This window comes from Hevea brasiliensis, chromosome 13, assembly GCF_030052815.1.
Source record: "Hevea brasiliensis isolate MT/VB/25A 57/8 chromosome 13, ASM3005281v1, whole genome shotgun sequence".
Classification (NCBI taxonomy): Eukaryota; Viridiplantae; Streptophyta; class Magnoliopsida; order Malpighiales; family Euphorbiaceae; genus Hevea; species Hevea brasiliensis.
In genome coordinates, this window is record NC_079505.1 from 49,788,934 (window position 1) to 49,813,823 (window position 24,890).

General features: G+C 33.9%; 1 protein-coding gene across 11 annotated transcripts; it reads left to right on the forward strand.

Annotated features, from left to right (window-relative positions):
* Positions 1-16,562: 16,562 nt before the first annotated feature.
* LOC110668290 (uncharacterized) lies at positions 16,563-23,274 on the forward strand. 11 transcript variants are annotated; one of them, XM_021829722.2, is made up of 10 exons: positions 16,778-17,124; positions 17,687-17,843; positions 17,944-18,030; positions 18,482-18,609; positions 19,778-19,874; positions 19,982-20,059; positions 20,149-20,374; positions 20,714-20,937; positions 21,068-21,121; positions 22,963-23,274. In XM_021829722.2, the coding sequence occupies exons 1-9, from the start codon at positions 16,901-16,903 to the stop codon at positions 21,089-21,091; spliced, it is 1,245 nt and encodes a 414-aa protein (XP_021685414.1). In that variant the 5' UTR covers positions 16,778-16,900; the 3' UTR covers positions 21,092-21,121; positions 22,963-23,274. The 11 variants fall into 11 exon arrangements, with proteins under 11 accessions (XP_057987986.1, XP_057987987.1, XP_021685414.1 ...); XM_021829941.2 differs by having other exon boundaries at positions 22,990-23,274; XM_021829513.2 differs by lacking the exon at positions 22,963-23,274 and adding an exon at positions 22,139-22,791.
* Positions 23,275-24,890: the final 1,616 nt, after the last annotated feature.

Consider the following 24,890-nt stretch of genomic DNA (forward strand, 5'->3'; position numbering starts at 1 on the left):
CTTCACTCAAAATTAATGATTTTTCTTGGTTTCTAATGATTCCACACTGCATCTCATACAATTTAAACACCATTGAAACAAGAAAATACACAAAAGCAAATTGTTTAGCCATATTCAAATTTTGGCCGAATGGTATCCCTCCATAATCTCATCATGGCCAAACCATTTTCCATTAATTTCTTTTGAATATTTCTTATTTTCAATTGCATCTCATGCAACTTATGATTATCCCAAACATCATATAACATGATTAAATGTTTTCTAATAGTAAATTACGGTGGCTCTGATATCAATTGAAAGAATAATGCACCTTAATAAGCCTTAGGGTGCAAAGTTTAGCAAATTAAAATTTTTTAATGCTTAGGTTTTCATGTATCATGCAATTCACTTTAGATATTGAAAAACACATAATTTGTTCATAACAAACCATGTATCAATTGCTAACAAGCCTAATTAGCCATTAGGAAATAAAACCCATAAAATTTACAAGTTAGGGTTTTTGAAGAAACTCAACCAATAAGGCGTAGAATCAAGTTATAACCACCTAATCTGGGGAGTGAAGCCACCAAGTATTGGCTCTCTAGCTTAACCACATAAGCCTCTTAATCACAGCACCTTTGGATGAATGAAAACCCTCCTTAGCTCTCCTTATGGTTCGGCCAACTTTGGAAGACTTAGAACCTTGATTTTTCTTTGTTCCAAGTATTTGGAAGTAGTGAGAAACTATTTCTCAAAGATTAATTTAAGAGTGCAACACTTGAATATCTTGAATTTCAAGCTAGGAAGATGAAACAATTCTTGCCTGAGAGAGAGAGGTATGGAGCAAGAAAGAGATAAGAAAGAAGAAGATAATCTTTCTTTCATCTTGATCTCATATATAATTAATTTTCTTAATTAAAATTCAATTAACAAGTGTCAATCTCTCATATAACTCTTAAATGAGTTTTCAAAGTTTGATTGGAACACTTGTCAAGCCATAATGTTAATTAAGAAATTAATTAAGATTAATTAGTATTCTCTATACTAATTAATTAATTAATTAACCATTAATTAATTAGCTATTTTCCTTCCATTTTTTACCAAGTCAACATAGTCAAAATTATCAAAATTTGACAAGTTAAACTTATAATTTTGATCAAGTCCATAATCTTCCATATGTTTCATTATTCAAGCTTATATTTAAACACTTCAAATATTAACTTGAACACTTCCATTGATAAATTTAGTTTTAAGTCATGCTAGGGACTTTGTAATCTAATTACAAACAAAATTTATTAATTCAATTAATTAATTAAATCATTTAATTAATTAATCAAAGTAATTTTACTTTGATCATGGTGCTCTTATGTGTGTGACTAATATTAACTCCCCAATATTATTGGAACCATTTCAAACTTAAAATGAAATTCCCTTTTTCATTTAAGTTCTCATAAATCATGGTTGACGTCTAGTATAATGTACCATGACTACCCAATTATTTATGAATTAATTCCCAATTTTATGAACATTGATCATAAATACCATGCACTAAAATCTCTTAGTTACAAAATCCCAGTTCTAGCAAAAGTCATAATTTATGACAAACTCTTATTGATTATGTCACACCCTACCCCTCTGTAAGGCATAGCATGATCCTGTAGAATACCTAATGAACTATCGAACTTCACCCACCGATAACTCATTAAGTACCCTACAAGAGATTTTAAAACTATTTTCTTACTTTTTAGAAGTGGTAAGCATTTTCTTACATTTAATAGAAGTTTAAAAACTAGTTCAACTTTTTGTCCATTTTATTTTTACGCAAATTTTTGGAAAAATTTTGGTGGAGTGCCGTCTGTATTTTAAGAAATCAGTTCTTTAAAAACTTGTAAAAACACTTCCAATAATTCGTTTTCATCAAACTCACTACTACCTCAACATAATTCAACATCATTTCTCAATTCAATTGTCATCAAAATAATACTTAATAATTCCATTCATTTTTCATTAAAGTAAAAACTATTTACATTCATCAACCAAACTTTACATTAGCAAAACCAAAATAATATTATTACAAACTCTATACAATTGCTCATGACCAGTTATTACATATACATACATTTACATACATCAAACTAAATATTATAATCAGAGTGTAAAATATACCCAACAAACTTCAGGGATGTGGCTCCAAGATCCTCAGCAGCTCACTCCGCTGCTCCTCTAGTCTCTATATTTGCGATAGCAATAATAGCCATCGCTGAGTACTATGACTCAGTGGTGCACAATATACTAAAATAACATTTATGCATATTTCAAATCACATTTATTTAAATATAATACTGAAAATGAAAGTTAGATACAAAACATGATTTATAAACTTTTAGTTCAAACAATTTCATTTAGGAAGCCTCAAAACGAATTTCATAAAAACACACAGTTAAATTGTAATGATCGGGAACCAACCACTAGAGGATTTGTCCGCTTTGGCCATAAGCCTCACGGTTTTGTCCCATAGGTGGAATGGAGAACTTTCCAGGAGGTCACCCATCCTAGGATTTCTCTAGTTCTTCCAACTCTGCCATTCCACAGTGATTAGTTCCCCATCTTATATATCATTACTTTTGAGCCCAAGACCATCTCCATGCTTTGCCGATGTGGGATTTGCCTAAGGGACCTTTCTCCCGAGGTTTGCCCCACCATCGCCCAAGAGGACACGCGAGCGGTCTGATACCAATTGTAACAATCGGGAACCAACCACTAGAGAAATTGTCCGCTTTGGACTGAAGCCCTCACGGTTTTAAAACGCGTCAATAGGGGTTAGGAACCTCCATCTTATGAACCCAGCATCTCTCCCGTGTTTTGTCGATGTGGGATTTGCCTAGGGTGTTACATAAATCATGCCATTCGAAATAATATTCATCTCAATAGCCAGAGGCTTATGAGAAATCACAAGGCTAGCTAGCTCAAATATATGGGTACCCATTCAAATTTCTTCTTCTACTGGCACACACCTCAACACTTTAGCTAGAGAAGGAATCAAAATTCAAAACTAATTTCTCCCACTAGTTATGCTAGTGAGACATTCAAATATATGGTCATGACACTGTGGTTTCAAAACTATCTTATCAATTTATCAAACATTAATCAACAATTAAATCACATATCATCAAATTTCCAACAATTTAGATCAAAAGCATATTGTTCCTTTCAATCATAATTTTCAATACAATTAAGTCATAATTCATTTCACACAAATTGTAAAAGAAAATTTAAAGACAATTTTTATGTTGTGCACAAACCTTATACGAGTCGCCTCTTGGCCTTGACTCGATGCTTTGGGTTCTTTCTTGGTACTCTTTTCGACTAAAACACATAATTTCACAGTGTTTTAGTATCATAATTTATCATAAATCCAAAAATAAATTCAAATCTATTTATAGCTAACTTTAATATGCTTAACTTAACGTTCTTTAAAATTTGTATTTTTTTGTTACTATTCATGACACTATTCAAGTCAATTTGTTAACTTTCTAATAGGTACGGGAATTTCAATTTCACCCACATACCACATTTTGGTTACCTAATTTGTTGGTTTTGGTTGTTTTCTCAAACTTTAAGTTTCTTAGGTGAAACTTCCAAAATTTCAGATTTGGTGCCCTATTTTGCACTGTTCCATTGGTCAAGTTACTGTGGTAATTTGACTAAGTTTTCTTCATAGAAGTTATTCCTTATTGTTTTAACTTTATTTTCCTTTTTGAATCACTCCATTTGGAGTTTCGTAACCCTAGTTATGACTATTTGAACATGGCTGGCCGGATTGGGTGTTACCCATAATTCTGGGCAAATTTCTGGTTATTGGCAATTTTTGTGGGTTAATTGCAGTTGGTTTTTCAAACAGGTTATGGTCAAAATTTGGGTTTGTTTTCTTCATGAAAGTTGTAGGGCTATGTCTCAGCTTTCTTTCGGTATAAAATTTAGGTCATTTGATCTTCCTAGACCAAGTTATGGTCATTTATGTAACTACTATTCATTTGGTCATTTTTGTACAGATCAGTTTGCCTAATTCCAGATTTGGCCTAATTGTTTACTAAGTTATGGTTACTTTCTAGGCATGATTCCTAAATGAAAAATGTTCCATTTTGTGTTTATTTTCATTCCCAATTGGCCTCACACCAATTGGGTTGGTAAATTTTTAGTTTTGGTCCCTGAAAGGAACCTAGGTCAAGCTGCCTGCAAATTGACCTTCACCAATCCGAATTGGAACTTGGTTCCAACAATTCATACATACCACAAATGGTCACAATTGATAATTACTCAACTCAAATAAGGTTAACTACATCATTTGGCCAAATTCTCAAATTTTTATCTAATTTCTTCAAAATGCTCAAACCCTAATTACACATAAAATTCAATTTGATGCATTCAAAGTGCACATTCATAATCTCTACACCTAATGCACCTCAAATAACCATTCAAACACTTCAAACTCATTCATTTCAAACCCTAACCCTAGCTGGCCGAATTTCATATTTGGTCCCTCAACAATTGTTTTTGTTTGATTTTAAGTTGATTTATAGTTTAATTGAGCTACAAACACAACATATAAACTAAGATTTTCAAATTCAATCACTTACCTCCACTTAAATCTCAACTTTTCAATTTCTTCCCTTTTCCTCTTTTTTTTTCTTCTTCAATCACCTTCTCAAGTTGGTCTAACAAGTTCTAATGGAGAATTTTGGGGCAAGGTAAGGTTTAATGGGTGAAATCAAGCTTTGTCCAAGCTTTAATGGAGGTTTGCAATGGAGGAGGGAGAGAGAGTGTGAGGTAGCCAGCTGGTTTAAGAAGAAGAAGAGAGTGATTTTTATTTTTTAATTTTTGGTTTTATCCTTTTTATTTGACTTAGTCAAATTTTAATTAAATATAATTTATTTGTAATGTCATAGCTTATGTCATTTTGATGATGTCATTTCTTATTTTTCTTTTCTTTTATTTTTTCATTAGTTCTTTAGTTTAATTATTGATCCCGAAATTTTCGTTTCTCCAATTTTATTGGACAGTTAGGTCAAGAGTCAGCTCTAGGGATGAATTGACCAAATTGCCCCTCGCTGGTTCAATCTGGTTTGCAAGTTATTTCATATTTCTTCCGAATCCCTGACCTAATTATTTGACCTACTTAACAATTCTTTTTCGTAATTTTCTTTTTTCCACTGTGTTCGCAATAGTCCCAAGGACCACAGCGTCACATTTTACGATTCAAAATTTAAGTTTAGACTGACCTCGCAATCATTTTCGATAAGGTCACCCATCGCTGTGACTCCCGGCTCATTTAACTTTCTATACTTTGTTTTTCTTCTTTATACTTAACTATTTGGCAATTACTAATTATTTGTGTTCAGGGCTTATCTAGGTGTCTTAAATGTGGTTCTGATACTTAATTGTCCAGATCGACACCGATCACCGGAACAGCAAAATGTATCAGGCTATACAAATAGGGGTGTTACATATTAGAATCATATATCCTCTTTTAATTCTAATTCTTGATTAATATGTAACACCCCTATTTGCATAGCCTGGTATATTTCACTGTTTCGATGACCGGAGTCGGTCCGGACAATTAAGAGGATTAGAATCACACTTAAGACAACTAGATAAGCCATAAACACAAATAATTAGTAATTGCCAATTAGTTAAGTATAAATAAGAAGAACAGAACATAAGAAGTTAAACGAGCCGAGAGTCACAGCGATGGGTGACCTTCTCGGGAAGGACTGCGAAGTCATTTTAAACTCAAATTTCGAACCATAAAATGTGACGCCGCGGTCCTTAGGACCCTTACGAACACAGTGGAAAAGAGAAAATCATGAAAAAGAATTGTTAAGTCAGTCAAATAATTAGGTCAGGGAGCTGGAAGAAATATTGAATTATTTGCAAACCGAGTTAAACCGGCGAGGGGTAATTTGGTCAATTGACCTCGAGAGCTGACTCTGACCTAACTGTCAAATAAAATCAGAGAAAAGAAAATTTTGGAATCGAGAATTAAATTAAAGAACTAATAGAAAAAAAAAAGAAGGAAAATGAAAAAGTGAAGGGGAGATGACATCATGCATGATATCATGCATGATGCCATAAATCCTATAATTAATAAATTTAATTAAATGGATTTTTGGGTCTTCCATAAGACAAAATACATAAAAGAAGAAAGAAAAAAAAAGACAAAAAGTCATCTTCCTCACATGTTGGCGTCTCCCATCTCTCTCTCCCTCTCCATTGATACACCTCCATTAAAGCTTGTACTCAAGCTTGAAATTCTTCACTAAACCTTAATAACTTCCATAAAAACCTCATTAGAGCTTGTTTTAGTCACTTGAGAAAAAGATTGAAAGAGGAAAGAAATACAAAAGATAGAGATTTGAAGGAATTGAAGTTCTAAGAAAGGATAGTAAGCAAACTTGATAAATTTAGTTTGATTTTTACATTTTTAGCTTGATTAACTTGTAAATAAACTTAAAATGAAAAGAAAAATTTGTTAAGGGACCATGACTGAAATTCAGCCAGCATGTGTATGGGAGTTTTATGGCATGGTTTGATTGGTTTGAATGGGTATATGAACCTTAATTAGTTGAATGATTATAATTAAAGGCATTGAATTAGCTAAATACAAGAAAATTGTGAACTAGGTTGGATACTTAGGGTTTAGAGACAAAAAAAGTGAAAAATTGGTAAATGATGTCTTGGACCTAGTTTAAGGAAAGAAATGGTCAATTGTGACCTAATGAGGTGTGTTAGGATGTTTGAATCAAAAGCAAATTCGGATTGAGTATGGTCATGCTGCTGGCAGCATGACCAAGTTACCTTTAAGGGACCAAAAATGAAAATTTACAAGTCCAATTGGTGTGAGACAACTTGAGAATGAAAATAGACACTAAATGACACAATTTTCATTTAGAAAGCATGCCCAAAAAGTGACCAAAACCTAGTGAACAAATTGACCAAACTTGAAAAATCTCAGTCTGCCCTGTACAAACTGACCAAATGAATAATTTGTTCATTTGGCCATAACTTGAGCTAGGCAAGTCTAAATGATCTGAAATTTTACCAGTGGACAGCTGAGGTATATACCTAAAACTTTCATGAAGAATACCAACCCAAATTATGCCATTAACCAAGTCATTTGGCCACCTAAAATTGGTGACCTAAAACTACCAGAACCAAAATTTGCCCAGAAAACTGAGTTGAGTCCAATTCGGCAGCCATAGTTCAAATGGCTATAACTTGAGCTACAAAACTCCAATTGGAGTGATTCAAAAAGAAGAATAAACTTAAGACAATAGGGAACATTTTCTATGAAGAAAGTTTTGCCAAATTCCAACAGTAAAATGACCAATGGAACAGTGCAACCTTAGACACCAAAACTGAAAATTTACAAATTTGCCTAAAAGACTTAGAATTTGAGTAAACAACCAAAACCAACAAATTTAGTGACCAAAATGTGGTATGTGGGTAAAGTTGGAATTCTCATACCTATTAAGCTTTAACAAGTCAATAATTTGACTTGAATAGTGTAGTAAATAGTAACCCTGAAATACAAAATTTAAAGAACGCCAAGTTTAGCACATTAGAGCTAGGTAAAAATGAAGTTAAATTTATTTTTGGATTTATGCTAAGTTATGGTACTAAAACACTATGAAATTGTGTGTTTCAGTTGAAAAGAACACAGGGAAAGAACCCGAGGAATCGAGTTAAGGCTAAGAGGCAACTCGCTTGAGGTTTGTGCACAACATCACTATGCTTTAAAATTCATTGATAAAGTGAATGAAATATGTATTTTACTTTTGCTTTGAATTGTTAAAAGTTTATTTGTGACATTATTTATGATGTTTTGATTTAAACTGTGAAAGTTATTGTGTATATTTGAAATAGCAATGTTTAGCAAATTGTTAAGATAAGTTTTGAAACCACAGTGTCATGACCATATATTTGAACACCTCACTAGCATGACTAGTGGGGGTAATTAGTTTCGAATTTTGATTCCTTCTCTGGAAAAGTGTTGAGGTGTGCCAGTAGAAGAGGATTTGAATGGATATCCATATATTTGAGCTAGCTAGCCTTGTGATGTGACTTCTCCTTAGCCTCTGGCTATTGAGATTATATTTGTTTTGAATGGCATGATCTGACTGTGAGTTTTATGAAATGTGTTTGATACTTCGAAATGAAATTGTTTGGAATAAAATCTCATAATTCATGTTTTGTGTTTAACTCGCATGCTCAGTTCAATTTTTTAATAAATGTGATTTAAATTCTGCATAAAGATTCTTTTAGTATGTTGTGCACCACTGAGTCCTAGTACTCAGCGATAGCTTTTATTGCTATAACAGATTTAGAGACTAGAGGAGCAGCAGACTGAGCTGCTGAGGTGTGAGGAGCTATCAGCTTGAAGTTATCGGGTATAATTTATACCCTGACTGTAAATATTTCTTTTGATGTATGTATTGCACATAAATGTATGGACACGTAAATTCGGTCTTAAGCACCTTGTATAAAATTTGTATAAAGTTGTAATAAATTTTAGTTTGAATTTCTCTTAATGTAAATTTTGTAATGACATATATAAATTGTTTTGTCATTAATGAAATATGAATGGAACTATTTTATTTAATTTGAATGAAATGAATTGCTAGTATTTTGATGATCATTGGATAGTGGATTTGAAATTTGAAAGTTGATAAATGTGTTGAGAAATTGATTGATATTGAGTATGAATTTGAAGCAGTGGTTGAAAAATTATTGGAAGTGCCTTTTTTTTAGGTATTTGAATAACTGTTTTCTCAAAATACAGATGGAACTCTGTCAAAATTTTTATAAAATTTGCTTAAAAATAAAATGGGCCAAAAATATTAACTATTTTTAAATTTAATTAAATGTTTTAAATACCTATTAGAAAATGCTCACCACTTATCAAAAATAAGAAAATTATTTTAAAATCCCTTATAGGGTACTTAATGAGTTATCGATAAGTGAAGTTCGGTAGTTCATTAGGTATTCTACGGGATCATGTTATGCCTTACAAAGGGGTAAGATGTGACATGTTTTAGTGGTATCAGAGCAAAATTTTTGAAGTATGTTTTAACTTGAGAATTTGTGTCTTTCCTTGTTAAGTACAACTGCTCAATGTCCATATTTGTTACATACAGTGCATTACATCATAAATATGAACTAACAGAGGGAAATCTCCATGCGTTACTTGTTCAGGAGATACCCTAACTTCAGACTGAAATGGAAGAAGGGGATCACTCAGTCGAGCAATCTGTTGAAGCTGAGGCACAAGGGGAAGCCCCAGCTCTACAGAATGTTAGTGGATCTATAGCACCAGCCCCACAAATACCACAGTTTCCTGCACAATTTGCACAGCAGATGGCTGTGATGTTTCAACAAATGGCTGGGGGTATGCCTGCTCAAGCTCCACCCCAGACACCTGTGGCACAACCACTACCTCCAGCCAGACAGTATGATAAGTTATTGAAGTATGGGGCTACTGAATTTAAGGGTACAGTGGACCCTTTAGAGGCAGAGCAATGGCTTGAAAGAATGGACAGAGTGTTCAAGAAGCTGCACTGCCAAGATGAATTGAAGTTTGAATACTCTGTGCCTCTACTGCAAGGGGATGCGTATGATTGGTGGAAGACCATCCCCACGGCTGGTTGAACCACGATCTTGACTGAGATGACTTCATCGAGAATTGCATGTAAATACATCCCAGATGCATATGTTGATCAGAAATTGCAAGAATTTTTGAATTTGAAACAAGGGAACCGATTAGTGGCAGAGTATGAGAGGGAGTTCTCCTGCTTAAGTCACTATGCTGGGAGTCTCCTTTCCACCAGCAAGGCAAGGTGCAAGAGATTTGAGATGGGTTTGAAGCCCAGTTTGAGGATGCAAATTGTGGGATTCAGGCACAGCAATTTTTCAGAACTTATGTCTCAAGCACTTGAGCTGGAGAGAATTGAATCAGAAGCAATCCCAATAAAAGAAAAATCAGAGAAAGCTGAGAAATCAAAGAAAGACAAGGGGGAAAAGTTATTAGAGCCGAGTTCTAGTGGTACCTCTAGAAAGAAGAAGAAATTTAGTGGACCCAGCAGGGGTCGAGGTGGAAGATTTGGTAGGGGTAGATTTTCTGGACAGAGACCCCCTAGGTCTGGTCAGCAGTCGAGCAGGGGTTCATATTCTGCCCGCCCTGTGAGACTTGTGGCAAGATTCATATGGGGGAATGCTATTGGGCCACTGGAGCCTGTTTTAACTGGCCATTTAGCAAAAGACTGCACTAGTGCTCCTTAATTTGGTCCAGCTCCTATTACTGCTAAGGGATCTATTCAGAGTTCTGCTCCCAGAGGTTCACAATCAGTTGACAGAGGAAGAGGCAGAGGTAGAGGCACTGCTTCTGGCAGTCAGGGCATAGTTGGTCAGTCAGCACAAGGAAGTGTGTCAGCCAGAGTCTACACAATGAGACAGCGAGAAGAGGCTGAGACTTTTGATGTTATAGCTAGTACATTTTCTATCTCTGATCAAGAAGTATTCATGTTGTTTGATCCAGGTTCAACCCATTCATATGTTAGTGCTAGCATAGTCAGTTCACTTGCTGTTTCATGTGTTCAAATGGGTTTTGAAGTGCTAGTAACTAGTCCGTTATGACAAGAGGTCCGGGTCAACAGAATTTATAGGGACTATCCTTTGGTGATCCAATGACATGTTTTTCTATCAGATTTGATTGAAATGCCCTTCAGAGATTATGATATTATCTTGGGCATGGATTGGTTAGTCAGGCATTACGCCATGATTAACTGTAGACTGAAGACAGTCACTTTTGGTCTCCCTCTGTACGGTGATGTGGTAATACATGGGGAGAGGCATTTACTGCCATCGAACATCATTTCGGCTGCACTTGCCAGAAGAATGATCAGAAAGGGGTGTGAAGCATACTTGGCACATGTGATAGACACCCAAGTGGGGAGTCCAGCATTGAGGGACATCCCTACTGTATGTGACTTTCCGGATGTGTTTCCTGATGAATTGCCAGGATTAGCTCCAGAAAGAGAGGTGCAGTTTGAAATTGATGTTATGCCTGGTGTGGACCCAATCTCTATAACACCATATAGAATGGCACCTGCAGAATTGAAAGAGTTGAAAGTGCAGTTGCAAGAGCTGCTTGATAAGGGCTTTATCCGCCCGAGTGTGTCACCTTGGGAAGCACCAGTGTTGTTTGTAAAGAAGAAAGATGGCACTCTCCGCTTGTGTATTGATTATCGACAGTTGAATAAGGTGACAATAAAGAATAGATATTCATTGCACCGCATTGATGACTTGTTTGATCAGTTGAGGAGTGTAGCTGTGTTCTCCAAAATTGACCTGAGATCAGGTTATTATCAGTTGAAAGTACAAGAGCAGAGTATTGCTAAAACTGCCTTCAGAACCCGCTATGGCCATTATGAGTTCTTGGTCATGCCATTCGGGTTAACTAATGCTCCGACTGCTTTTATGGATCTAATGAACACTATCTTCAGACCATACCTCGACCAGTTTATTGTGGTATTCAGAGATGATATATTGGTCTATTCGAGAAATGCAAAAGAGCATGATAGACATCTGCGGATTATACTGCAGACTTTGAGGGAGAAACAGCTATATGCCAAATTATCAAAATGTGAAGTTTGGCTGAAAGAAATATCTTTCTTGGGGCATGTAGTATTAGAAGAGGGCATCAAGGTAGATCCAAGTAAGATTGAAGTCGCCCCACTGGAGGCCACCTAAAATGTCACAGATTCGCAGATTTTAGGTTTAGCCGATACTACCGTAGATTTGTAAAGGGATTCTCCATGTTGGCATCTCCATTAACCAAGCTACTTAGAAAAGATGTGAAATTTCAGTGGACGAATAAATGCCAACAGAGTTTTGATGAATTGAAGAAATGTTTGACTGAAGCTCCAGTCCTAACTTTACCTATCCCGGGTAAAGAATATACAGTTTATAGTGATGCTTCTCACAATGGGTTAGGCTGTGTATTGATGCAAGATCGAAATTTCATTGCCTATGCATCACGCCAGCTAAAACCGCATGAGAGGAATTATCCAACACATGACTTGGAGCTTGCAGCTATTGTATTTGCTCTTAAGATCTGGAGACACTATTTGTATGGGGAAAAGTGTTACATCTACACAGATCATAAGAGTTTGAAGTATTTGGGCACCCAGAAAGAGTTGAATTTGAGGCAGAGGAGATGGTTAGAGTTAATAAAAGACTATGATTGTCTGATAGACTATCAGCCAGGGAAAGCTAATGTTGTGGCTGACGCCTTAAGTCGCAAGACTATGGCAAGTCTACGAGTTACTCCTTTGTCTATGGTACATGAATTGAGATCATTACATGCCAGCTTAGAGATTAATGACGAGGGGCAAACAGCAGTTGCATGGCATGTACAGCCAGTTTTTATTGATCAGATCAGAATGGCTGCTCAGAATGATGAAAGGTATCAAAAGCTGATGGAAGAAGTCCGACAGGGCAAGAAACCAGAATTCGCAATCAGAGATGATGGTCTACTGCTACATCAGGGCAGAATGTGTGTTCCTAATGATGTTGATTTGAGGCAGATCATTTTGAAGGAAGCACATGAGTCTCCTTTTGCCATACACTCTGGTGGCACAAAAATGTATAGAGGGCTAAAGGAGCATTACTGGTGAATGGGTATGAAAAGAGATGTGGCAGAGTTTGTTTCCAAATGCCTAACTTGTCAGCAAGTAAAGGCAGAGCATCAAGTACCCGCTGGGTTGTTACATCCACTACCAGTACCTGAGTGGAAATGGGAGAGAATAACAATGGATTTTGTGATGGAACTTCCGAGGACACAGAAGAGTCATGATGCAGTATGGGTCATTGTTGATAGACTAACCAAGTCTGCTCATTTTCTGCCAGTCCGGATGGACTACAGTTTAGAAAGATTGGCCAAGTTGTACATTGATGAGATTGTAAGACTGCATAGAGTGCCAGTATCCATCGTATCAGACAGAGATTCTAGGTTCACTTCTAGATTCTGGGGTAGTCTTCAGAGAGCCCTAGGAACTAGATTGAACTTCAGTACTGCATTCCACCCACAGACAGATGGCCAGTTTGAGAGGGTAATTCAGATCTTGGAGGACATGCTACGGGCTTGTGTGATTGAGTTTGAGGGCAGTTGGGATACACACTTGCCTTTGATTGAGTTTGCTTACAATAATAGCTACCAATCAAGCATTGGGATGCCTCCATATGAAGTTTTGTATGGCAGAAAATATAGAACCCCGTTGTGTTGGGATGACGTGGGTGAAAGAAAGATAATTGGACCCAAAATTATTCAATAGACTGAAGAAAAAATCAGGGTGATCAGAGATCGACTTAAGACTGCATCAGACCGTCAAAAGTCCTAAATGTATGGACATGTAAATTCGGTCTTGAGCAGCTTATATAAAATTTGTATAAAGTTGTAATAAATTTTAGTTTGAATTTCTCTTAATGTAAATTTTATAATGATGTATATAAATTGTTTTATCCTTAATGAAATATGAATGGAACTATTTTATTTAATTTGAATGAAATGGATTGTTAGTATTTTGATGATCATTGGATAGTGGATTTGAAATTTGAAAGTTGATAAATGTGTTGAGAAATTGATTGAGATTGAGTATGAATTTGAAGCAGTGGTTGAAAAATTATTGGAAGTGCCTTTTTTTCAGGTATTTGAAGAACTGTTTTCTCAAAATACATATGGAGCTCTGTCAAAATTTTTATAAAATTTGATTAAAAATAAAATGGGCAAAAAATATTAACTAGTTTTAAATTTAATTAAATGTTTTAAATACCTATTAGAAAATACTCACCACTTATAAAAAATAAGAAAATTATTTTAAAATCCCTTATAGGGTACTTAATGAGTTATCGGTAGGTGAAGTTCGGTAGTTCATTAGGTATTCTACGGGATCATGTTATGCCTTACAAAGGGGTAAGGTGTGACATAATAAGACTTTCCAGTCAGAAACTCTTTTTTGACTAAGTCTATCTGTCCTAGCCAGGAACTTGAATTCATTAAGAACAATTAAATGGACGTAGGATTTTATCTCTATTTACTTAGGGTAATGGATTCCATCTTGACTAACACCTATCTCCATATATAACTAGTTGAAGCCAACACATGCCCATATACTCATACATAGTACAAGTATGAAGGCATTATTAAACTCAAACTACCTATATACAAGATAACTATGTTATCTCAGGTCAAGGAATTATATGCACTATTATGATATAAATGACTTTATATTAACAAGAGTAAACTCTATGTACAAGTCATCTTGCATTACTGGTTCTGCCTACTTATCTTATAAATGCCCACCATGTTTGTCATATGGCATGAGACTCACCATTCCATCTCATTAGTATCTCATACTAATCCAAGAAAACAAACATAAGTGATAATCTTTCCAGATAAGTCATTCCTAATAATGTATCCTAGATTGTGAACTGAATTTATAATACTTGTACTAGAATATTTTGTCACTCATATTCTTATTAACTTAAGAATAGAACATCTAATAAGATATTAAAGGACTTTTTCAATTAAATTCAAACAATTCAAATTTAAGAGAAAGGAATATTTGTCATTAAATGGGAAATTAATGTTTACAAGATACAATACAATGATATGCTCTAGGGCATACTACTTACACTCAAGTTATAATAAATGCTCCCAACAACTTTGAACTAACTCTTTGAACTAAGAAATCATATGGTAGTTCAAATTCTAGAGAGAGAAAAATAGTGAAAATCTTTAAAATACAATAAATTATCAAAAATAGTTATTGTAACTTTTCTCCAGTCATAAATGGTCTCTATTTATAGTTTTGAAAAGAAAATGACCGTTAGGAGTATATTAAATGTAAATATAGTTGTTCAACCACCTAAAATCTCGTTTTATCGAGTTACAGAAACTCAGGTTCATTTGCCGAAGTCCCATACTTCGACTACCAAAAGATGGGGCGCTAAAAACTTACTTTCAAAAACTGAACTTCGGCTGCCGAAGTTCCCAACTTTGGCTGCCAAAGTGCACTCTGGACAAAAATGCATTGAAGCTTTAAAAACTCATAACTTTTTTACCCAAATTTGAATTTTCGATCCGTTTAAACCGTTAGAAAGCTAATTTGATAAACTTTTCAATGAAAACCCTTTCAAAAGCAAATTTGTATTTCTGAAATGTGAAAATTTCATTTTAGTCCCCATTGGTTAAGAAATAGAGAAAAATAGAAATACTAAGAAATTTCAAAAAATCCTAGAATTGAGCCAATATAACTAACCAATTGAGATTCACAAGATTAAAAATTAAAAATTTACATTGTAGTGTCTCGTTGATTTTTGCTTTAATTTTTGCTCTTTTTCAAACTTGATTTGAAGCAATTTAAAATTTTGAACTTAGAACCTACAATGTTAAGACAAATACACTTTCAAGGTAGATTAGTAGCACAGTTATTATTTATTATTTTCAAAACATGAATTAGGACCCTTAGGTCCAACATTTATGATGCAGGTTTGGTGAGTTTTCTCTTCATTGGATTATACATTTTATTGCTGGATTCTATCCGTTTATTTTTTGAATTGGACCTTTCATTTTGAGTTTGATTTTTGGGTTGTAATTTCATAGATTTATTATGAGTTTCGTGAGACTTATTCCAACCCAAATTATAGTGTCAATTCGGTCCAAAAGTCGAGTCGTAACAAAGTAATAAACATTAAAAATATTAAAAAATTAATAAAAAAAAGCAACTCACAGATCAAGTGGTGAGTGAGTTGCACATTCTTTAATTTTGGGTTAAGTTAGACATAAATAAAAAATTCTAGACTAAATTAGAACAAAAGTTAAAAATAAACTAAATTGGACCTTCTCAATAAGTATAGGGCAGATTAAACTTTATTCTAATTTTTTTGGTCAATAAAAAATTTAATGGAATAATAGAACGATTAGCAAAATATAAAATTTCCTATAACTATCTAAAATTTTTATAGAATTTTAGAGTGGCTAAAGCTCCTAATGTCTCTCATCTCTTTACCCCTCGAGTTTACACATATTATGAATATGGTTGATATGTTCATCAAATTAGGTTTATTATAAGTTTGAAATATCTTAAATCAGTCTAAGTTTTAGTACTAATCACAAATTTAGTTCGTGACAATATAATTATCTCAAAAATCTCACTTTTAGAATTAGTATTATATGATTTGTTTAGTATTATTATGAGAGTTGGTGTAAAAAAAAAATCTTTTTAGATCATATTAAAAATTAATTAAAAATTAAATTTAACATATTTTAATTATAAATATTTTTTAAAATTATTTTTTCAATTGCATTTAAAATAATGATTATTCAGAATTATCTTTTTAGTCTTCTCGAAACGGAGCAGTAGAAATGGCAGCGCAGCAGCGGGAAGTACGGCGAGTGGACCTCATCGGCCCAGCCAGGCCGGCCCCAGGTTACACTTCATTATTTTATTGCCAGTTTGCAGAGGGGCCCCTGCTCCTGCATCACGTTTGTCTTGCATGGTTGAAAACCAGCTCCCCCTTTATTTAAATACAACTTTGCATTCTCTCTCTCTCTTTCTCTCTCTCTCTCTCTCTGTCTCTGTGTGCAAGCTGCTTTCTTCCGTGGTATCACTAAAAGAGGTACTGCTGCTACTCATTTTAATGAAATTAATTAGTACATATTAGGTATTCGTCTATTTCTGTTCTCTTGACTTTCTGTCACTGCATAAATAGCTGCATATGATTATATATTGATCCCTTTACGCACCCATAAATTGTCCTGAGGAATCCTAATTCATGAAGCAGTAGTTTAATAGATTTTATAGAGATGTGGAAGCCAGTGAGGAGCTTTGTGTTGGTTATTTGGTTGTTGGTGTTTCTGTTCATCTTCTTCTTGTTTCTAGTTTCCAACTTTTCTCATCTTCATCACCCATTTAATGGATTTGGAAACAAAATCATATTCAACCATTATTTCTTGAATTCCAATGTTAAATTGCACTACCATCGCCAGTTGGTACATCATTTTCATCTTCATCTCACCAGCAGGAGCAGGTTTTCTGCTGTCTAAGTGTTTTTTTTTTTTTTTGCCCCCACTACCCCCTTTTCTGTTTTTGAGTTCTTCCCCCTTTGTTGAGTTGTTTGACTGATTCATGTAGTTCCACCAATCATTTGTGATGTGCCTATAGACCGAGTTGTAACTGCAATGCTACATATGTATTCCTTGTTCGGTACACAGTGTGATGTAACCAGCAACTCATTTGTCTGTTCAAAATTTTACGTGCTCACATGTATCCATACATAGTGTACATATGTTTTGCCATAAATTTTAAGACTATGGATTGTACTGTGAATATAGGACATCAATATAGTAGTCCACTTTGAATTAGCAAGGCACCTTTATTGTATTTTTACCTTTGAATGACAGCAAAAAAACCTTATAATGCTACCCAAGTGCCAAATATTCACTTCTTTGTGTGTGTTCAGGTATCTGTTGCTGTTGTTCTCTCTGTCTGTTCTTTTTCTGGTTCTTGTTATTTTCTTTATGTGTGTGTTCTTGCATCTCTGTGCGTTGCAACCACCAAGAAGACCTAAAAATGTGTTGAGATCTCTACAGGAAGCTAGCTGGAATACATGACAATACTACAACTTTGATACCTACATGTTCAAATATGAGGAAGGGCTGTTACATTAGGGGTCCGTTAAAGGAGGAGTTCACATTTCCTGCAAGTTCTGCTCCCTTCAATAGTTGTCATGCCTCTACCATTGTTGAGGTTATGCAATTCAGTCAAAATTTTGTTTTAAGTTCCTTACAGTTTTTTCACCAACAAAAGTTTTAACAGATGTGGCTGGCTGATGCATGTGCTTTTGCAGGTGGGCAAAGATCACTTTTTAGTTGCCTATTTTGGGGGTACCATGGAGGGGGCGCCTGATGTGAAAATTTGGTTACAGACATACAAAGTAATCTTCCATTATGTTGGAATTAATTTCTTAATTAATAGGTGGATGGATGATTAAACTTGTTCTGATGCATCTGATTCTTACAAGAAAAAAAAAAGTTATATTTTTCACTTTTATGATTCTTACTAACTTGTAGCAAGTGATCTGCAAATAGCTATTCCTTCAAATGGTAAAGTGCAATGCATTTCCAATGTAGAAGTGACATCAAATCAACTTTTATGTGGCTTTTAAAATTAATGTAAGCTGGGAATATCCATGTAAATCCTGCAATTATGCTTTGATATTTTAACTATATTTCTTCTTTTTCATTTAAATAAAAGTCACATGTCACTTAGGTTAATTGGCTTCCATTTCACTGCAAAAAAGTAGCAGGTCTTTCCTTCATATCATGTTGTCCTCCTTGATTTGAAGATGAATTGTTATTTCATATGAGTTGGTATTTGTTGGACAGGACGGTAGTTGGCAATCACCCATCATTGTTGATGAACAATCTGAAGTTCCTTTGTGGAACCCTGTATTATTCAAACTACCATCAGAGGAGTTGCTACTGTTCTACAAAATTGGTCAAGAAGTTCAGAAGTAAACTTTCCAATTTCCATGTATTTCTGTTGAACTTTGCAGTTTCCAAGTCATGCTTTTCCAAATCTGTTTTTTTTTTTTTAATATTTTTACGAATTTCATGTGTTTCCATCTAATATCAGGATCTAAGTGTACTAAGGCTCCATTTGGATTTGTGTGAATTTCAAATGATGAGGTATTTGAATTTGACATTTTGTTGAATTTTTATGGCTTTTAACTTGAGACACAAATTCAAGTTCTCATTCATTTAAAATGTACGCCCACCCAAATGAAGCGTAATATAATTTCCATACATACCATGGAATTCAGGATTCATACATTATTGAAGTTTTTGCAAATCCTACCACAAGATAAAAATTCAGGCCACATGGAATGATTGCAAAGTTAAATGTTCCAGTTCGTAATCCTACTGAAATTGAACTAGAAGAAGAAAATTTGATCATTCAGAAACTTGATTTTCAATATCTAGAGGCAATGGTTATATATTTTCAGGACTATCGATACATTGAAGGATCTTTCACGCATATGTATCAGTTGAATAGCTAAAGTAAGCTGGGTTAGAGTTTATGAGGTTATTGCCATTCTCAATCAAGTATATTGTTAGCGTTTTGTAGTTTTCTTGGTGATGGAATTAAACCAAGTAGTGTTTATTCCTATGTTCTATTTCACGGGTCTCCAGGTTTCCCTTTGAGAATATGGTCCTTGAGAGGGAGAGGAATGCTTGGGCTTACAAGGCCTATGCTTTCTTGATTAGTAGTCAACGTGGGACTGTGGCATCAAGTACATTTTTTGTTCCTTATCTTTTGTTATGTGCTACGCATAAGAAATTGGAGATATTCGTTTTGTTTGAGGAAAAATGATAAGAGTACAATTCATTGAGCCAATTATATTTGTGCATATTGGCTGATCTTCTATTATTTTCTGTGTCATGTTGAAATTATTTTTTGTAATTACTTGCTGTTTGGGATGAAATATATTTGTGGCTTCATAGTTTTTAAGATGTTGCAATATTTTATGTAATTACAACAATTTTGCTTTAGAGTTTGAAATGTTGTTATATTATATTCTACTTTACAGTCCACTATGTGGAAATAAGACCTTGGGTTTGGCTACTAGGTACTGGTGTATCTTCTCTACTCCTACTCACAATTCGCTTACTGAATTTCAGATGGAGTGGATGCATGAAGCGATCGTATGATAAAGGTGTTACTTGGACAAAGAGAGAACAACTTCCTCCTGGTATATTAGGACCAATAAAGAACAAGGTATAATTTGAAAATGAAAGCCATCATAATGGATGTTTATATCAGGAAGGATGCAGCTTTATTGTTACTGATGGGATACCCCTGAAATATGCGGACTCTTTTTGCAGCCTATCTTGCTAGAAAATGGACTCTTGCTTTGTGGATCATCAGTAGAAAGTTGGAATTCTTGGGGTGCATGGATGGAGGTTGTAACAACTCCACCTGCATGAGCACTTGGAATCTAGTATTGTTTGAATAGAGCAGTACATGTAATTTGATGGCTTACATGGAACAGGTAACAGCAGATGTTGGAAGGTCATGGAGAAAGTATGGCCCAATCTACATTGAAAATACACCTCTCAGTGTGATTCAACCAGTCCCATTCCAAACTGCAAATGGGACATTGCGTGTTCTACTCCGATCCTTTACTGACATTGGTAGAATTTGTATGTCAGAATCCTATGATAATGGCTTGAATTGGGGTTATGCAAAGCCAACTGAGCTCCCCAACCCAAACTCAGGTTAATAATCCAAACTCTGGCTAATGATCATATTCTGCACACTGCAATATGTAAAGGGATATACTGATTTCTAAGTGAATTAACTGCCTTTTGGTTGCATTTTGAAAATTATACTTAGTCTGTCTTGCTTTTTGTAGTTTACTCTAGCACATGTCAATGTTTTTTATGGTCATCTGTTGATATGCTGCCATTTATTTTCCAGAATTTGAAAATGCTATTTTGACTAGAATATTGAAAAGAAATGAAATATACCAAAAAAAAGTGCCATTGTTTGTGAAAGTATGCTATTTATGTTTCCTCCTATTGCAATTGGATGACTATATGGTTTTATGTTTCTAGGTATTGATGGAGTTAAACTAAGGGATGGCCGTCTCTTACTTGCTTATAACACAATCTCAAGGGGTGTGCTTAAAGTCGCTGTGTCTGAAGATGATGGTGACTCATGGTATGATGTTATTACATTGGAGGAAAATCCAGAAATGGAATTCTCCTACCCAGCAGTTATTCAGGGTAGTGACGGATTTATTCACATATCTTACACGTACAATAGAACACAGATTAAGGTACTTTGTTAAATAGGAAATAAATTTTATTAGTTACAAGCCTTGTAATGTTTATTTGTTCTTGCACTTATTGTGAGATCCCAAAATAGGAGATCAAACCTTCTCCTGACTTTTTTTTTTTTGGGTGCAGCATGTTGTTCTTCAGCCAAATTGATGAAAGAAGCATTATTGAAGAATTCAGATGGTATTTTCTTCTCACCATTCTGTGGCCCAATGAATAAACATGTTATGTTTTTTAGTCTTTTTTTTTAATTTATTACACATTCAATATTTGCTCAAAGCATAAAAAACTGTGCTGCGTTTGTGAAGAAATATGAATTTTCTTTTAGTCTGTCTTCTTCTTCTTCTTCTTCTTCTTCACACAGTTTCTGGTTTTCTATATTTGTTGCTCTATTTGTTTTACAGAAAATACTTTTTCATATTTTTTGGCATTTGGTGTTAAGGAAAATTGGTTAGAAGAAAACACTTTCCCAGTCAGAGAAAATTAATTCATTGTCCAGATTTTGGCAAACTCATTAAAATGCAAAGGAACTTATAAATGTTTGATATAAACACATACACATTAGTCTGCGGGTCACCATCTGTTGCCACGATTTTTCATTTTGTGTTTTTTATAGTCAACAACAAATAGTAAAAAAGCCAAATTTTTATAGTCCAACTATATTTATAGTATTATAAATTGAAAAAAAATTAATATTTTCTGCCATACTCCAAGAATTAGAGAATAATTTTACGTTATTTTTCAGCATTGCAAGTTGCAACCAAACAACAGAAAATATTTTTTTTTCCATATACAAGTTATTTTCGGCAAATAAAATCGAGTCTTAGTATTATTGTTTTCTCTGAGTCTTTTTCTCTAATATGTGCCTATTTAACCATGCAATTTGTTAGCGTTACTGTTATCAGAACACTTGTGATCAGCTTGCATCCGTACTTGTGCAGGATGAAAACATGACTTCTAGTATTTGACAATAAGTTCTAGTGTTTGACAATATTCTTAAGTTCATTTTGATTTGGTTCGACTTTTTACTCATTGCTCCATTCTTTTAATGTTTGGTTATTTTGTTGGGCAATGTTCTTTGGTGTTCTCAAAATATGCATACATTTATCAATATCCATCTACATTTGACATAATTAAAGGATTATGCCTAGTGATATGAAATTGCTGTGACTGAGATTCTGAATGGGTTATAACTTGAAGCTACCATATCTTTGACATCTTCTGTGGGGGACTGCTGTGAAGAAATAATGAAAAAAGGATGAAGATAGCTATAAATGAGAAATTCATATCTCCCTTCCAGGAGACATTTGATGATCAAATTCACAAATTTTCTATGGAATTGGAAGGCTCCAGTTCATTATATAGAAATGTCTTCAATTTCTGAATTGTCGTTTCTATTGCTTTTCATTTTTCCTGCTTGGATTTATTTTTTTCTTTAGTGGCATGCTGTGGAAACAAGCTTCTTTGTAAATTCAGATTCGTGGCAGGAGAATGTTAGCATATCTACGCAGAGTATTATTGAGAGAATCTAATTAAGAAGTTGCTCCTGGATTCTTGAGTTTCTTTGGCATTAGAAGAAGACGTAATGGGATCTTTTGAATGTCATTGGTCCATCTTATATCCAGGTGCTTGGTTCATGTTGGATTGAGTGATGGAATAATTTCCATAATTTGGTGTTGCAAGTTTCAGTGAGTAGAGTGTTTCAAGTCTATCAATTTAATGAATAGAGATATATCACGGCTTCAGTTATTCAGTACTATGAGCTTGAATTTTAGTAACCTGTGTGCTATTTGCACACAAGTGTGTACATGCACACCGGTAATATAGAAATGAAACTGTTTATGCATCTATGATATAGTTACCATTGCATGCTCTGGTAATTTGTTTATTTTTTGTTACTTCTCACCCACTCATTGAAACAATACTTAATTTCTTCTGCTTAATGGCAATGGATAGCAGAACTCACCTTTGTTATGATGTGATTGAGAAATATTTACTAGAGCATCCATCCTGAATTAACACAGATTATTGTGATGATGACTTGACGCCAGTGTAAAGGACAGAGTTTACAGTCTCTGTGGCAATAAAGCTTGTGTCATAACGAAACCATAGAATGCCAGAACTGAACTGATTTGCTCCAAGGATGAAATTTTAAAGAGAAATTTCTGCAACCCAGGTTTGGATCAGTTGGTTTTGGTATCATTTGAAGACAAGATGACCCTCTGGAAATGGGAGAGTTGCTTTCTATAATCTTATTGTGTTGTCTGTGTTGTAGATAAATTATTTTGTTCTGATAAAATAAACCATGATCAGATTTGTGTTTTGCTTGTTTATAACATATTCATATGCTTTAATCAGAAATAAAATCATTTAATTACTCTCTTAAGCTAACTGATTATTAAAACAGCTGATGCCTGGTCATATATTAGTAGAAAGCCAACAATTATCTGCATATTTTGTGTTAAAATTTTCAATTGAATATACATGATATAGCACTTCTGTATTTCTGCTGGATTTTTCATTGCAATTTTATTGGTGAAAATGATTGATGTACACATGAATCTTGAACGGGAGGATATTGGTGTACTGTAATGTTGTTAGCTTTCGATTTCTTGTCTACTAAATTTCTTTAACTGTAATTATTTCCATGGTCCTAACTGCTTGTGCTGAGTTCATCACCTTATCAAAGGGCTTCATTGCTTTTCGAATGTTGAAAGAAAAAAAATAAAAAATAATAATAAAAAAAAATTTCTTCCACTGATTAAATAATCATGTTTTGATTTTCAATAGAATCACCATAATTTTATTAAAGGGCGTGTTCTATCCTTATCCTCTATGTGTTCTCTGTTAAAAAGAAAAAATTATGTTTTGATTTTTATTTCAAATCTCAGCCACTACTTTTTTTAAAAAAATTTTCTTTTATAGAAAAAAAAAAAAAAAAAAAAAAACCCAACTTGAAAGCTTGACGTAGTTTGTTGTTACCTCTTGAGACATTCAATGAATCAACAATACATTGTTTTCCTGTCGTTTTATCTCATTTATTTGGGCTGAAAATCTAGTTGGCGTTAACATTATCCTATTTTCTTTTCTTTTCTAATTTTCATTTTCTTAACCCTCTATTGAAATGGAGAATCTTATAAGAGTTGAATTCAATTAATATTTTTTTTGTCAATTTTCATATTTGAAATGAAAGAATTTTATTTTTTTAACTTAAAAAAATTTACATGTAAAAATTAAGTGTAATTTCATAAGAATTTAATTGAATTTTTTTTTTATAAATGATTTATTCTAAATGAGATCTATAAGATAATGTTTTTATATGATGAGATTAAAAGTTGACAGCCACATTTTTGTTTTTTACTTCAACTTTTTCAAATTCTCATATTGAATTTCCTTCATGTAATTTTCTCACCTCCATTTCTTCTTTTAATATGACAAATTTACAATCCATTTTAATTACACTCAACATGAAATGATTCATTTTCCATCTTTAATTCATCTCAATAATTGATTTAAAATTGAATTTAATATCTTTTAATAATAAGAAAATCAAAATAATAAAATATTTTTTTAAATTATTTTTTAACATTTAAATTGATTTTTTTTTTAAATGACAATCGGTTTTTTATACTTAGAAACTCACTCAATTCCAAACTGGCCCAAAGAAAGATATGCCCAATTGCTGCTAGCCCATAGGGCTGCTGGAAATCATATAGTTGAATACATCAACTATGGCAATGAAGAGTCATTGTGAATTCAAACGCAAATGCCGGATAGCCTGATTAATCGATTCACTTTTAAGATATAGAGAGTGAGAAGATCTCAAACTTGAATTTCTCTATCTACATAGTTTTAATTTGAAAAATTCTTATTCAGATCCAATCTATCATAAACTTAGGACACAAACATACGAGATCTTATTATTCATTAGGTGAATCTCACCACATATATT

What these genes read in the sequence shown, in the direction of transcription:
- LOC110668290 (XM_021829722.2), top strand. Translation starts at nt 16,901, where the DNA reads ATGTGGAAGCCAGTGAGGAGCTTTGTGTTGGTTATTTGGTTGTTGGTG. An exon ending in CTTGGGGTGCATGGATGGAG is followed by an intron (nt 20,060 to 20,148) that starts GTTGTAACAACT and finishes TACATGGAACAG; the next exon opens with GTAACAGCAGATGTTGGAAG. An exon ending in ACAATAGAACACAGATTAAG is followed by an intron (nt 20,938 to 21,067) that starts GTACTTTGTTAA and finishes TTTTGGGTGCAG; the next exon opens with CATGTTGTTCTTCAGCCAAA.